This window comes from Sapajus apella, unplaced genomic scaffold, assembly GCF_009761245.1.
Source record: "Sapajus apella isolate SASKATOON/1434 unplaced genomic scaffold, GSC_monkey_1.0 scaffold35, whole genome shotgun sequence".
NCBI classification, from domain to species: Eukaryota; Metazoa; Chordata; class Mammalia; order Primates; family Cebidae; genus Sapajus; species Sapajus apella.
Window position 1 is genome coordinate 7,826,694 of NW_022436975.1, and position 14,585 is coordinate 7,841,278.

Consider the following 14,585-nt stretch of genomic DNA (forward strand, 5'->3'; position numbering starts at 1 on the left):
GGCCTCCTAAAGTGCTAGGATTACAGGCATGAGCTGTGCCCAGCAACAAGATGCCATCTCTTAAAAAAAAAAAAGAAGTCCTCCAAGATTCTTAAAAAAACATAAATTAAAATTGATATGATACCAATACAAAATTTAAATATATGCACAAATGCCTTTTATTTCAATACAATAAAAAAATAATTTTTAAATACGATCACTTAATCTAATAAAATGATATTGCTATCATAATAAAACATTAAAACAGACTAGGAACTATATATTTTACTGCCTCTGAGCCTTATGTGCATATTTAAAACCTCAAAATTGTGTATTCTGCTATAAGTTTAGCACATGACTGTATATAAATTAAATGTCTCCTGAAATATAAATAAATCCAGATTCCTTCAGATTCCTTATTATATATCTTGAAGCTTAGGGGTTATGCATATGGGAAGAGGATATATATTCCCAATAAGTACTGTAAATAACTCCTGTACATTTTTCTATTACTGTTTTAAAGACAAGGAACAACTGCAGACATGCACACATGGAATGCTGAACAGCATCTCACCTCATGTAAAAACAACAGGTTACGAGAGTTGTATTGGCCAGCAGGAGCTTTAGTAGCAAAGAGTAAGTATTAAGAATTCAATCCATCAAAGGTATATGGTTCCTGCTTGCAAACCTGCTAAATACCATGACTTCTAGCCTTGAATCTCCAACCTGGGACAGTCTTACCACACAGCACAGAGCACAGGCCTTAGAGCCAGGTATTTGGGGTTGTAACCTGGCACTGCTCCTAGTATACCTTGGGGAAATAACAATCTCTCTGTGCCTCAATTTTCTCACGAGTAAAACAAGAGTAGCACATACACTCTATTATGTTATGAGATTTAAAGAAGTTAATTTATGTTAAACATTTGACAGTGTCTGGCATAGCAGGTTCACAAAAAAACATGTGTAGATTCGTAGAATGTATGCAGTATTAAAATGATAACACATTAGCCTAATAAACATGTCAGTGGTGATTTTTGCTAATAGCAGCCTAAAACTTCAGTGATAAATATCCTCAAGTGTCAGTTTAAAGTCTGTGCTTCCTTCTATGTCCTTCTGTGAAACTACTTTGATGCCCAACAACATGATACAGAAAGCCAATGTTTGCTACATGCTTATGTATCTTATGATACATAATATCATAAAGCCAATGTTTGTTACATGCTTATGAATCTTCAGTATTTTTGGGTAGTCTAAAAATAGAAGAGACCAACAAACTAGGGATTGATGGTATAATGAAGCAAAAGTTGGTAGAGTAAAACATTAAAAACACTAAAAAACAGGCCACCAGAGGGCAATTTTCATGATGCCCAAACGAAGAAGAACCACCAATCTTTAAGTATACAATATCAAAATCTCTCAAGTCATAAAGAAAAGAATGACTATCCTTAAGACACACCAACCTCTGGAATGAATCAACAGAAAATGGCTACATTTTGGTATGCAAATTATATTTAATGTAATATTTAACATTTCATTTTTAAAAATCCACACTGGTAAAGTCAAACTTATTTGAATAGAAGTAAATGCTAAATAATTGAAGCATTTTTAAAGCAGTTTTCTATAGTTTTAATTAATTAGTCTCTTACTCTTTTAGATGTTTTAAATATAAATATTCATATTTCAACTTACAGTCTACAGTGCTGTGTGGTTGTTTAATAGAAACTAATGTCTATGGGGAAAACTCATTTTAAGAAAGATACATATGCACAATACATGCAAGCAGATAACAGGGAATAGCAAATATCACTTCTATTATATTTTTCAGTATCTTCTCAGTCAATAGAATGGAATGGTAACAGCTCCAATGCAGCACACATGAACACAGAGATGAAAATATCCTTGCTTACCATGCCAAACTGCTGCATGTCCATCCCACAGAGTTGCCACCGTTTTCCTTGCACCATCCCATAAATTATGAGAGTAGGCTTCTTTTAATACATTCTTTCTCTTATAAATGTGTAAGAAAATAATAGTAAGGTAGAGAAGAAAGATAGTGAAGTAAGGAAGTACTAAAAGTATTAGTGGTGTAAAAACCCACAAGAGATAGTTTGCAAAATTGAAATAGTCCTCCAACTGCTCCACACCAAACCATTCTTCAAGTATGTGAATCAGACAAATCATATAGGGCACAGAATCCTGTCCTGCACCACAGGTTTGATTTTGGTCTATCATTTTTCTTTAGGTGAAAACGATAAATTCAGTTTCTTTCTTCATTGCCATAGCAGGTCATTAATTTTGACACTAGAAGGGAAAAATAATCCAGTATTATTTTTTCCACAGCTACAAATTTAAATGTTTTAGTTGACTTAAATAGTATATAGAGACATTTCTTAATATCAAAAATGTATAGATGGTTAATGGTTAACTTTGTTGCAGATTTAAATGTGAAAATTATAAGGATTCATCTGTCTGCTCATGAAGCATGTCGTGTTTAGTTTTTGAAATAATTCACTATAATTAAGAAAGGAACATAAAGGTATAATTGAGAGAAGAAAATAAAGCTATAATTAAGAGAAAATAAAGCAGATGAGGAACACAATTTCAGATTGATTTTAATAATTTGACTCATATCTTAATTGGATCATGTTGAACACTTAGATCTTAAACTAGGTCATATTGAGATAACTTTTTTCTTCTTCTCTGAGATGGAGTCTCGCTCTGTCGCCCAGGCTGGAGTTACAGTGGGATGATCTCAGTCACTGCAACCTCCACCTCCCAGGTTCAAGCGATCCTCCTGCCTTAGCCTCCCCAGTAGCTGGGACCAAAGGTGTGTGCTACCATGCCTGGCTAATTTTTGAATTTTTAGTAGAGATGGAGTTTCACTATGTTCACCAGGCTGGTCTCAAACTCCTGACCTCAAGTGGTACACCCACTCCTGAAGTGCTGAGATTACAGGCATCAGTCCACCATGCCCAGCCATACTGAGATAACATGCACAAAAGAAAACATCAGTCTCTAATTCAATAAAAGTAACCCAATTCTTTAGGAAATGATGACATACCTTTATGGGTATTGTTTTTTATAGAGAAACAGGTTTACAAAAAAGTTCATTATGCAATAATAAAAATTTATCAGTACTGTTTTTATCTTAAATCTTAAGTGACTGAAAATATAGCTGTACAATTATTTTACGAATTCACTCTCTAAAACAGTCATTTGACTTACCGGAAGTTAGATGAATACCTAGTCCCAAACTTCAATGTCTGTATTCTGGAAAGCACAGTAAACAAATGTAAGAAATAAATGACTAAGAAAAATAAAGATAATCATTAATACCTAGAGTTAGAATAAACAACAAGAAATATTCATAAATGTTTGAGAAATATAATTATAGCCCTATACTGGTATATTACAATTAAAAAGTATATGCACGCTACCATTGCTTTATTGAGGACAACCCTACACTGTTTAGTGCCACTACATAAAGCCCCATCTTAAAAAGCTTTGGTTCTTAGGAGAAAAAGTATGAAGATGTGTAACTGACTAGGATTCTTTTTAGTAACTTTGCCAGATAAGCTAAAGGTGAAACATAATATTCAATTATACAATTATATTAGCCCTATGATAATATTTTCCTACAAAAGATTTCCCTTCTCCATACTTTCTTTGACTCTAATTCTGCCCTTAGAGCTATTTTATCATTATTCTGTACTACATAATCTTAATGAAAATTATCTCAAGTCCTTTGTAGCTGAGGCAAAAAATGAATAAATGAAAGCAAAGGATGAAAGGAGAGGAAGAGATGTACATATAAGGAAAACTTATTGTTTTTATTCTAAGATTATCTTGCTAACTGGCTTATTAGGAGGGCAAACACTGACTTGTTCTCCCAGGGATGAAACATTTCATCTAACTTCCTTGTAACCAATAGCATTTACTTGTGAGAAATCTGGGCCTGTTATGGTAATAGGAGATATTACCTATTACCTATATTATAGGTATATAATATAGGTATATTACCTATATTACAGCAAACGTGGACCCCACAACTTGGGCTTGATTGGCATCATATTTTAATCAATCCATCTAAAAAGTCAAATCAATGTAATTTACCCATGTTTGATCATTTAAAATGAAACATAGTAAATTTTAATACTTTTTATTTATTTATTTTTTATTTTTCAGATGGAGTCTCACTCTGTCGCCCAGACTGGAGTGCAATAGCATAATCTCACTCACTGTAACCTCTGCCTCCTGTATTCATGTGATTCCCCTGCCTCAGACTCTCAAGTAGCTGGGACTACAGGGTGCGCACCACCACACCTGGCTAATTTTTTTTTTTTTTTTTTTTTTTTGTATTTTTAATAGAGAAGGAGTTTAGCTGTGTTGTTCGGGCTGGTCTTGAACTCCTGACCTCAGGTGATCTACCCACCTTGGCCTCTCGAAGTGCTGGGATTACAGGCGTGAGCTATTGCGCCCAGCCAAAATTTAATGCTTTATAAAATGAGAGCTTTTCCCACTAGAATAGCTACAGAAAATAGCCAAAATTGAAAAATAGCAAGTATTTGATGATGATGTAGAGAATTTAGAATTTCATATACTACTCATGGGAATGTAAAATGCTGTGGCAATTCCTCAAAAAGCTAAACATAGAGTTACCATATGACTGTGCAATTCCACACCCACAAAACGATTGAAAATATATATTCACACAAAAATCTGTACACAAATGTTCACGGCAGCATTATTCATAATAGCCAAAGACTGGAAACAACTGAGTGGATGCACAAAATGTGGCATATACATATAATAGGATGCTATCCAACCTTAGAAAGAATGAAGTACTGGTTGCTGCTACAGCATGGATGAACCTTGTAAACACTGCACTGAGTAAGAAAAGCCAGACACAAAAGCCACATACTGTATGATTCCATTTATATTAAACACTCAGAGCAGACTAATCCATAGAGACAGAAAAATTAAGTGGTTGTCAGGGCTGGGAGAGGAGAATGAAGAGTGACTGTTAATGGGAAAAACAGAGGTATCTTTGGGATAATGAAAATGCAAATACACTAAAAACCACTGAACTGTACACTTAAATAGTGAATATTATGGTTAATTATATCTCAACTTAAAAAGCTTTTAAATATTGTTAATAAATTAACAAAATATAGCCGGGCGCGGTGGCTCAAGCCTGTAATCCCAGCACTTTGGGAGGCCGAGGCGGGTGGATCACGAAGTCAAGAGATCGAGACCATCCTGGTCAACAAGGTGAAACCCCGTCTCTACTAAAAATACAAAAAAATTAGCTGGGCATGGTGGCACGTGCCTGTAATCCCAGCTACTCAGGAGGCTGAGGCAGGAGAATTGCCTGAACCCAGGAGGCGGAGGTTGCGGTCAACCGAGACGGCGCCATTCCACCCCAGCCTGGGTAACAAGAGCAAAACTCAAAAAAAAAAAAAAAATAAATAAATAAATAAATAAAATAAAATAAAATAAAAAATTAACAAAATATATAACCCTCCTATATGTTAAAAGCAGCTTTTCCTCGAATCAGCATTTTTATGATCTGACCCTAACTGGTTAATAAAATTTATCTGAATAGTAAAATCCTGGGATTTTTTTTTTTTTTTTTTTGAGACAGAGGCTTATTCTGTCACCTAGACTATAGTATTGTGGCTCATTGTAACCTCCACCTCCTGGGTTCAAGCGATCCTTGTGTCTCAGCCTCCCAAGTAGCTGGGATTACAGACGTGTACCACCACACCTGGCTAATTTTTATATTTTTAGTACAGACGGGGTTTCACCATGTTGGCCGGACTGGTCTCTAACTCCCAGCCTCATGTCATCTGCCTGCCTCGGCCTCCCAAAGTGATGGGATTACAGTTGTGAGCCACAGCACCAAGCCAAATTCTGTGATTTAAAAACTTTGCTTCGGCCGGGCGCGGTGGCTCAAGCCTGTAATCCCAGCACTTTGGGAGGCCGAGGCGGGTGGATCACGAGGTCAAGAGATCAAGACCATCCTGGTCAACAAGGTGAAACCTCGCCTCTACTAAAAATACAAAAATTAGCTGGGCATGGTGGCACGTGCCTGTAGTCCCAGCTACTCAGGAGGCTGAGGCAGGAGAATTGCCTGAACCCAGGAGGCGGAGGTTGCGGTGAGCCGAGATCGTGCCATTGCACTCCAGCCTGGGTAACAAGAGCGAAACTCCGTCTCAAAAAAAAAAAAAAAAAAAAAACAACTTTGTTTCAGACCTTCCCAGACAAACTGGTACTAGAATTATACCTCTTATCCTCTTAATCTACATTCTGACTGATTATACATACTTAAGGAACACAGTAACAAGAAAAGGGGCACAGTACAGACAGCGATCCAGTGAGTGGGCTACATGGAAAGCTTTGTGGGACCTAGTAGTCCCCTAACACTGCTGTACATAAAAACCTTGGACACAAGTGGTCATTCAAACTTGATTTTGATTTAAACCCTCTCAGAACAGAAACTCAAAAGGTGTCCCATTCACTCTTCACAACCATCCACCAGAACTGCTAAAAAGGTCTTCCTTATACTTACTTCCCTGTAACTTTTCCCTACTGGACGGAGTTCTGCACCATAGACCCTCTTCCATTAAAAAATAATGTAAGTTTAAAAATAGCTGCTATGAGCCACAAAATTCCTTCTTCAGTCAGAATCCTTAATTCTTTCAACCACTTCTCAGACCCTGGTTTCTTAACCTTTCAGCACACAAGACCACTCTGTGTTGCTGACTCCAGTTATCTGATACTGAGAACTCCAGTTATCTGACAGTGAGAACACCAGCAAAACCTGTGCCTTGGTTTGCTAAAAATTTGTAAAACTAGGATAATAATCCTATCTACCTCATAAGATTACTGTGATTAAATGGGCTAATCTGTGTAAAGAGCGTAGAACAATACCTTACATGTTTGCTTTCACTATCATTCATAGAATCACAGCAGCTTTTTTGGTAGCTCTATCATGCTAACTCATTCAGCTAAAAATGTGCTACTATTTTCCACATCTCTACAAACTGCACTTGGAAAAAAACGTTTTTTTGGGCTGGCTTGTGAAAAAAATGAAGTTGCAGGAAGAACAGGTTTCAGGGTGGGATGGAGATCAGGATTCCATTTTAAGCATGTAAGTTTAAGATGTTTACTGGACATCCAAGTGAAGACATTAAGTAGGCAGCAGGACATCAGCAGTTTAGCAGGAAGGTCAGGAGTAGGATACAGTGTATAAGTGGATGGCTTGATATAAATCTAGGAATTGGTAGCATGTAGACAATATTTAAACATGGAATTAAAGATGATCCCTTCAGGGAACGACCATAGAGTAGAAAAGAATTTCCGGCTAGGTGTGATGGCTCACACTTGTAATCCCAGCACTTTGGAAGGCTGAGGGCGGGCAGATCACCTGAGGTCGGGAGTTTGAGACCAGCCTGACCAACATGGTGAAACCCCGTCTCTATTCAAAATACAAAAATTGCCAGGCGTGGTGGTGCATGCCTGTAAACCCAGCTACTCAGGAGGCTGAGGCAGGAGAATCACTTGAACCTGGGGGGCAGAGGTTGCAGTGAGCTGAGATCACGCCACCATTGCACTCCAGCCTGGGCAACAAGAGGGAAACTCCATCTCAAGAATTTCCAGGACTGAGTCTTGAGACACCCAACATTTTAGAATTTGGAAAGTCAATGACAAGCCAGCTTCCTCCTTCCAGGAATAGTATCAGCGAAGTAAGAAAGAGCTTCAAGAAGGAAGGCATATTCTGCTATTTTAAATGCTGCTGACAGACCTAGCAAGGTAAGAGAAGATCGTTTCCTTCCTGTAGGAGGCAGCTTTAAAAAAAAAAAAAAGAAAGAAAGAATAATTGATCACTGGATTTTACAACACAGAGGACACTGGCAGATGCTGATAAGAGCTGTTTTGGTATAGTGGGGAAAAATATACTTTGGACAAGAGAAGACAGGAGCAGCTCCCCTTTACCCTTGAAATTCAAGGATGAATGGGAAGAAATGAATTAGAAACAGCAAATATATCAACAACTCACAAAGGAGGAAAGAAACAGGTGGGTACCTAGAAGAGAACACAGATGAGTAGTTTCTTGTTATTGCTGCTGCTGCTGCTTTAAGATAGAGGCCAGATATGGTAGCTCACATTTGTAATCTCAGCATTTTGGGAGACTGAGGCAGGAGGATCCTTTGAACCTAAAAGTTCAAGACCAGCCAGGCAATATAGTAAAACCTCGTCTCTTAAAAAAAAAACTTAGGCCAGATGCAGTGGCTCACACCTGTAATCCCAACACCTTGGGAGGCCAAAGCTGGCAGATCACTTCAGGCCAGGAGTTCGAGACCAGCCTGGGCAACATGGTGAAACCCCCACCTCTACTAAAAATGCAAAAATTAGCCAGGCGTGGTGGTTTATGCCTGTAATCCCAGCTATTCGGGAGGCTGAGGCATGAGAATGGCTTGAACCCAGGAGGCGGAGATTGCCGTGAGCCCAGATCACACCACTGCATTTCAGCCTGGATGACAGAGTGAGACTCCACTCAAAAAATTAAAATAAAATAAAAATTAAAAATTAGCTGGGCATGGTGGCATGCACCAGTGGTCCCAGCTACTCAGGAGGCTGAAGGGGGAGGATCACTTGAGCTGGGAGGTAGAGGCTACAGTGAGCCGAAACTGAGCCACTGCACTCCAGCTTCAGAGACAGAGCGAGAGACTCTGTCTTTAAAAAAAAAAAAAGGCTGGGCATGGTGGCTCACATTTGTAATCTTAGCAATCTGGGAGGCCAAGGCGGCTCGATCACTTCAGGTCAGGAGTTCAAGACCAGCCTGGCCAACATGGTAAAGCCCTGTCTCTACTAAAAATACAAAAATTAAGGCCGGGCGCGGTGGCTCACGCCTGTAATCCCAGTACTTTGGGAGGCCCAGGCGGGTGGATCACGAGGTCAAGAGATCGAGACCATCCTGGTCAACATGGTGAAACCCCGTCTCTACTAAAAATACAAAAAATCAGCTGGGCATGGTGGCGCATGCCTGTAATCCCAGCTACTCAGGAGGCTGAGGCAGGAGAATTGCCTGAACCCAGGAGGCGGAGGTTGCGGTGAGCCGAGATCACGCCATTGCACTCCAGCCTGGGTAACAAGAGTGAAACTCCGTCTCAAAAAAAAAAAAAAAAAAATACAAAAATTAGCCAGGCATGGTGGTGCACACCTGTAGTCTCAGCTACTCGGGAGGCTGAGGCAACAGAATTGCTTGAACCCAGCAGGCAGAGGTTATGTAAGCAGAGATTCTGCCAGTGCACTCCAACCTTGGGGACAGAGTGAGACTCTGTCTCAAAAAAAAAAAAAAAAAAAGGTAGGAGAAAATACAGCCATGTTCAATGTCAATGATAATTTGTCAATGGGAGAGTGAGAAATGGATGATGTAGGAAAGGAGCTAATTGTTAGAGCTCTGTCCTTGACTAGGCCAAAGGGGACAGGATAGAGTGTATAGGTGGATGGCCCTAAAAAGTTTGTGCCAGACACTATTCTAAATATATCAGTAAATAAAATAGGTAGTATCTGCGAAAACATATGTAAAACACTTAGAATACTTCCTGCCACAGAGTAGGCACCTAAAAAATGCTGGCTAAAAATACATATGAACTGTGTTTGTCTAAATTTTTTTCTTTTTTTTGAGACAGAGTCTCACTCTGTCACCCAGGCTAGACTGCAGTGGCTCAATTTCAGCTCACTGCAACCTCCACCTCCCAGATTCAAGCAATTCTCATACCTCAGTCTCCCCAAGTAGCTGGGACTACAGGCAAGCACCACTGCACCCAGCTAATTTTTGAATTTTTATTAGAGATGGGGTTCTACCATGTTGGCCAGGCTTGTCAACTCCTGGCCTCAAGTGATCAACTGGCCTTTGCCTCCCAAAGTGCTTGGATTACAGGCATGAGCCACCATTCTCAGCTTCATCTAAATCTTTAACAAAAATGTGCATCAAGACAGCATCCTAAAACCTGATACTAGAGAACTACCACAGGAATTTGAATAAAATGCTTTTCAGTGGATAAAATACAGCACTTACTTTTGACAGTTTGACAAAGTATCTTTAAATCTCAATGAATGCAACTCCTTAATTGTACAGATAACAAAAAAACTAAACACAGAAAGTCAAGTTGATTTGTTCAAAGTTACTACATTAATTCAGTAAAAGCCAAGAGCTAAAATTAAAATCTAGTCCTCTTACCTCCTAGTCTGCTTTCCATTACACTTTCTTTATCTCTCTTTTTCTCTCTTGACAGAAAGACTGAAAATATTAAGATTGCAATTTCTGTCTACCCTATACTTTTGCCTGGCCCTTCTCTTCCCCCCTCAATTTATTTTGGGATGTAACTGACTCCTTATCACTCTATTTTAATCCAAGAAAAATGACATGGGCTGAATGCGGTGGCTCATGCCCGTAATCCCAACAGGTTTCGAGGCCAAGACAGAAGGAAGGACTGCTTGAGTTCAGGAGCTTGAGGCTAGCCTGCGGACAACATAGGGAGACACTGTCTCTACCAAAAAAATTAAAACTTCGCCAGGTATGGTGGCACCTTCCTGTAGTTGCAGCTACTTGAGAAGCCAAGGCAGGAAGACTGCTTGAGCTGGAGAAGTCAAGGCTACAGTGAGCTATGATGATCACACCACTGTACTCCAGCCTGGGGAACAGAGCAAGACCCTGTGTCAGAGGGAAAAAATAAGCCTTATGTATTATATGTATTAGAAGGCATTTTGGGGGAAATATAGTATTTCAGTTACCAAAATTCCAGGTTATTTTCTATAGCCCGCTGCCTCTACAAATCTAAAATAAACAGTCTTATGCATCACATATGAAGTATCTTAATTTCCCCACCTGGAAATCATGTAAGTTTTGTAAAAACAAGTAGAGAAGGCCAGGAGCAGTGTCTCATGCCTGTAATCCCAGCACTTCGGGGGGCCGAGACAGACAGATTATCTGAGGTCGGGAGTTCAAGATCAGCCTAACATGGAGAAACCCTGTCTCTACTAAAAATTCAAAATTAGTCGGGTTTGTGGCTCATGTCTGTAATCTCAGCTACTCGGGAGGCTGAGGCAGAAGAATCACTTGAGCCTGGGAGGCAGAGGTTGCAGTGAGCCGAGATCACGCCACTACACTCCAGCCTGGGCAACAAGAGTGAAACGCCGTCTCAAAAAAAAAAGAAACTTGACAAGCTCAAATATCATCATATTGACACTGATGGTGAGGATAATGGACGGACCTTATAGACGTTTAAAATCAGAGTATTTCAAAAACTAATAAATCAGAACAGAGAACTTTTGGTTTTCAATAAAACCTTAAAAAACTATATCTATTTTAGGCTGGACTCAGTGGCTCATGCCTATAATCCTAACACTTTGGGAGGCTGAGGCAGGCAAATCAGTTGAGCCCAAGGATTCAAGACCAGTCTGGGCAACAGGGCAAAACTTTGTCTCTACACAACACATGCACACACACACACACAATTAGCTGGGCATGGTGGCATGCCTGCAGCCCCAGTTACTCTGGAGGCTGAGGTGGGAGGATTTCTTGAGCCCAGGAGGTAGAGGTTGCTGTGAACCAAGATCACGCCACTACACTCCAGCCTGGGTGACAGAGCAAGACCCTGTCTCAAATAGTAATAATAAATTTAAGAAAGAAAGTATATCTATTTTGAACACCTATTACCAGGGCTTTTCCATTTTACTTTTAGTATATAAGCCACATTGAGAACACTCTGAAAATGCCAACTAAAAGATATAGTCTGGGAAATACAAGTTTTCCTGTTTCCTTTCTGCATATTTAATAATGGTTTAATAGGGGCACAGCACTCAGTTTTACTGAATAAGCCTTCTAATTCAAATCATGAATAAAGCTGCAGTTTAATATTGTCAAGATAGCTGGTAAATCTAATCCTTTTAGCTTTAATACCTTTTTGATTTCAAGCTTTAAACTCGAGGTTCTGACACAAATTACCCTTCAAGACTTTTTTTTCAATCCTAGAATGCCCAACTTCTAGCTAAAATCTTCCATTCTATTTCATAATTACTGTTCTACCTTTATTATCGTAAGCCAGCTACTCATCCCAGTAATGCTGCACATCTATGCCGGTATATCCGTAACTGTGCAGCACTGTTACCTTCTTGAATCACCAAAATCAGCCTATCTCTGACCTCACAGCAGGGCAGCAGTAAGGAGGTATGAATAAACATTTGAAAAACTAACTAATAAACGTGGCCAAAGTACTAGTGACCATTCAAAATCTCTGAATTTTAGCTCAGTTTTTATATAGTTCTAAAGAAGTACCAATACTAATTTGACATTTCGTAGCACAAACGACGTCCTAAGCGCTACAACTTTCAAGTCTGAACTTGTCTCTTTGAAGAACCTGCCCGTGCAGCGTCCATGAATACCACATGCCAAATACCAATTGCTTTTCTCAGAGCCAGCAGTGCTGCTGTTCCCATTTTCTCCATCCTATTTATGTGCACATGAACGTATTTTTCTTATTAATTAGCAACTTCAAGGCAGAGACCTGTTTTACCGGCTGCAAACCCCAGGGACGGAGACAGGGCTTGGTGCCTACAAGGTCCAAACCGACTCAAACTATAAACAGCACAAAGAAAAGGTGTGATATACATTGTTTCGTTTAGTCCTCCCTGCATGCTCACGTAGTAGTTACTATTTATCATCCCCATTTCACAGATGATCAAAGTGAGGCTCAGAAAGGTGTAGCCTGCCCTGGTCACACGGGTAGGACCAGGATTCCAAGCCTGATCGGTCTGGATGCGAACGCTCTACCCACACGGCCTTCTCCCTACATTTTCCGGATCACCGCACACTTCCCCTCGGCTTTTACACCGGAGGCTCGAAGTGGGTCCCGGAACCAGCGAAGCCACCGGGCAAGCCTAGAGGCCTTTAGTGAGGCTGAAGACGCCTCGCCCCACCAGCAGCGTTAGGAGGAAACGCGCCGAACTGAAGGTTTCAGAGCGCGAGAGGAGAGGGGCGAGGAGAGCAGGTTCGTTTCACCCAGAGGAGGGAGGATCTCCAGACCCGGCCACGCTGGCGCCCGGGTGGAAGACGGAGCCCGGCGGGACACCGAGCCTGGCTGCACAGAGACGGGATTCCGAGGCGGCTCCCGGGAGACTGGACGCGCGCGGCCTCCGCCTGCCCCAACCCCGCGAGCCCCGACGCCGGGCTGAAGGAGCGCGAGGACCGACGCACCTCGGATAGGCGGGGGCAGGGGCAGCTCTCCTTTACCCTAGAGCGGCGACAGGAGCTCTTCGGGGGCTCAGCGGCCGAAGGGGCGGACAGATTTGCGCGGCGGATCCCTCCTAAACAACCCGTGTGGAAGAGGACAAGCGGAGGCTGCAGTCCGGGCCGCGATGTGGGTGACACTGCCCGTGGTCCCGCCCCTTCCCGTGGCCTCCCGGATCCACTTCCGGCAGCGGCGGCGGCGGCGGCGTCCAGGCTAGCTCTCTGCGCGAGCAGTCCGGGGCTGGTTCTAACTCCTCATCTCGGGCTTGCTGGTGAGGCCTCCTTTAGGTCTCCAGGAGCCCAGCCGAGGCCCGGGAGGCGCGACCCGGGCTGCATACGGCGGAGCTGCCTCCAAAGTGGTAAAATGTGCTGCGGGAAGTGGAGCCACGTGGCGGAAATGTTTCTCTTCCTTGAAGACCGGGAGGAGGAATGTAGGATCCTGTGCCTTTGCTCCAGGGCATTTGTAGAGTAAGTAGCCACGACGGTCTCTTCGTTTTCTAGCACCGTCATTACCAGAAATGTAGGTGTTGCAAACGTGGTTGTAACTGATCCCTAAAACCAGCCAGAGCATCTGACCCGTGCGCAAGGGCATCGATCTTTAAGAAAAACAAAAAACCCTCAGACGTGACGGAGTGGTCGCCCACTGCCGTTACTTTTAAGTGAAGGGCTTCATCTACTTGGTAGGCTGCTATGAAAAAATGGGGTAGGCGCTGTATGTCATCCGACATTTGTAAATCCAGAGGGCATTTAAAAATTGGGGGAAAGCGGCATGTAAAATGAAATCTCTAGTGGGTATGATGTCATAAAGTGAAAGTTTAAAGTTGAGTGGCTTGCTTTGGCTGACATCTTTTTTAAAACCTGAAAATCTGCTTAGGCCCAATGCACATAATTAAAACTTCAAACTATTTGAAATAAAAGACTTAGCTATATTTACATCAGTTTTTGTGATATCTTTGTTTTGGGGAAATCTTTGTTTCAGATAAAAATTTCCCTGCATGGAAAATAGCTAGAATGCAGGAAAAATACTGCCAAGAGAATCAAATTCTAGGAATTGTTTTCTTTATATTAAATGGGTGAATTGCCGGGCGCGGTGGCTCACGCCTGTAATCTCAGCACTTTGGGAGGTAGAGGCGGGCAGATCACTAGGTCAGGAGTTCAAGACCAGCCTCCAACATGGTCAAATTCCGTCTCTACTAAAAATACAAAAATTAGCTGTGCATGGTGGTGCACGCCTGTAATCCCAGCTACTCGGGAGGCTAAGGCAGGAGAATTGCTTAACCAGGAGCATCATTTGACCGCGGCCCGGGAG

At 41.4% G+C, this 14,585-nt stretch overlaps 2 protein-coding genes across 13 annotated transcripts in view; one reads left to right on the forward strand and one right to left on the reverse strand.

Annotated features, from left to right (window-relative positions):
• TMEM68 (transmembrane protein 68) overlaps positions 1-13,407 on the reverse strand; it is a 40,094-nt gene extending 26,687 nt beyond the window's left edge. For 3 of the 9 annotated variants that reach the window (XM_032296113.1, XM_032296111.1, XM_032296112.1), the window contains exons 1-3: positions 13,244-13,375; positions 3,205-3,249; positions 1,887-2,280 (exon numbers count right to left, since the gene is read on the reverse strand). In XM_032296113.1, the coding sequence (XP_032152004.1) occupies positions 1,887-2,211 (325 nt within the window). In that variant the 5' untranslated portion in view covers positions 2,212-2,280; positions 3,205-3,249; positions 13,244-13,375. Of the gene's footprint in view, positions 1-1,468; positions 2,281-3,204; positions 3,250-13,243 lie in introns of those variants that run through there. The other 6 variants (XM_032296114.1, XM_032296109.1, XM_032296107.1 and 3 more) reach the window with 5 other exon arrangements.
• Positions 13,408-13,426: 19 nt separating this feature from the next.
• The window catches only part of TGS1 (trimethylguanosine synthase 1), a 56,196-nt gene continuing 55,037 nt past the window's right edge, over positions 13,427-14,585 (forward strand). For 3 of the 4 annotated variants that reach the window (XM_032296104.1, XM_032296103.1, XM_032296105.1), the window contains exon 1: positions 13,427-13,744. In XM_032296104.1, coding sequence (XP_032151995.1) covers positions 13,641-13,744 — 104 coding nt within the window. In that variant the 5' untranslated portion in view covers positions 13,427-13,640. The remainder of the gene's footprint in view (positions 13,745-14,585) is intronic. The other variant, XM_032296106.1, reaches the window with a different exon arrangement.